Source organism: Eimeria mitis, genomic scaffold (genome assembly GCF_000499745.2).
Source record: "Eimeria mitis Houghton genomic scaffold, Emh_scaff1452, whole genome shotgun sequence".
Classification (NCBI taxonomy): Eukaryota; Apicomplexa; class Conoidasida; order Eucoccidiorida; family Eimeriidae; genus Eimeria; species Eimeria mitis.
This window is the reverse complement of record NW_013569304.1, coordinates 878-1137: the sequence shown is the minus strand read 5'-3', so window position 1 is coordinate 1137 and position 260 is coordinate 878. Positions and strand designations below refer to the sequence as shown.

The 260-nt window shown below is 61.9% G+C and overlaps 1 protein-coding gene across 1 annotated transcript in view; it reads right to left on the bottom strand.

Annotated features, from left to right (window-relative positions):
• Positions 1–128, bottom strand: part of EMH_0037280 (uncharacterized protein) — a gene marked incomplete at both ends in the record, with an annotated part of 2283 nt that extends 2155 nt beyond the window's left edge. The window contains one exon of the mRNA XM_013495165.1: positions 75–128. Coding sequence (XP_013350619.1) covers positions 75–128 — 54 coding nt within the window. The remainder of the gene's footprint in view (positions 1–74) is intronic.
• Between the last annotated feature and the right edge of the window lie 132 nt (positions 129–260).

Below are 260 nucleotides of genomic sequence, written 5' to 3'. Positions count from 1 at the left end.
CAGCAACAGCAGCAGCAGCAGCAACAGCAGCAGCAGCAGCAACAGCAGCAGCAGCAGCAGCAGCAGCAGGTTACCGGCAACAGCTGGTGGCTGTGTGCAGCGAATGAGAGGAAGGGCTGGAGCTTCATGGATGGGTTGCTGCTGCAGCAGCAGCAGCTGCTGTTGCTGCTGCTGCTGCTCTTGCTGCTGCTGCTGCTGCTGCTGCTGCTCTTCTATTTGATAGGCCTCCTCGGGGGGGAGGCGATGCTGCGACCGCTGCC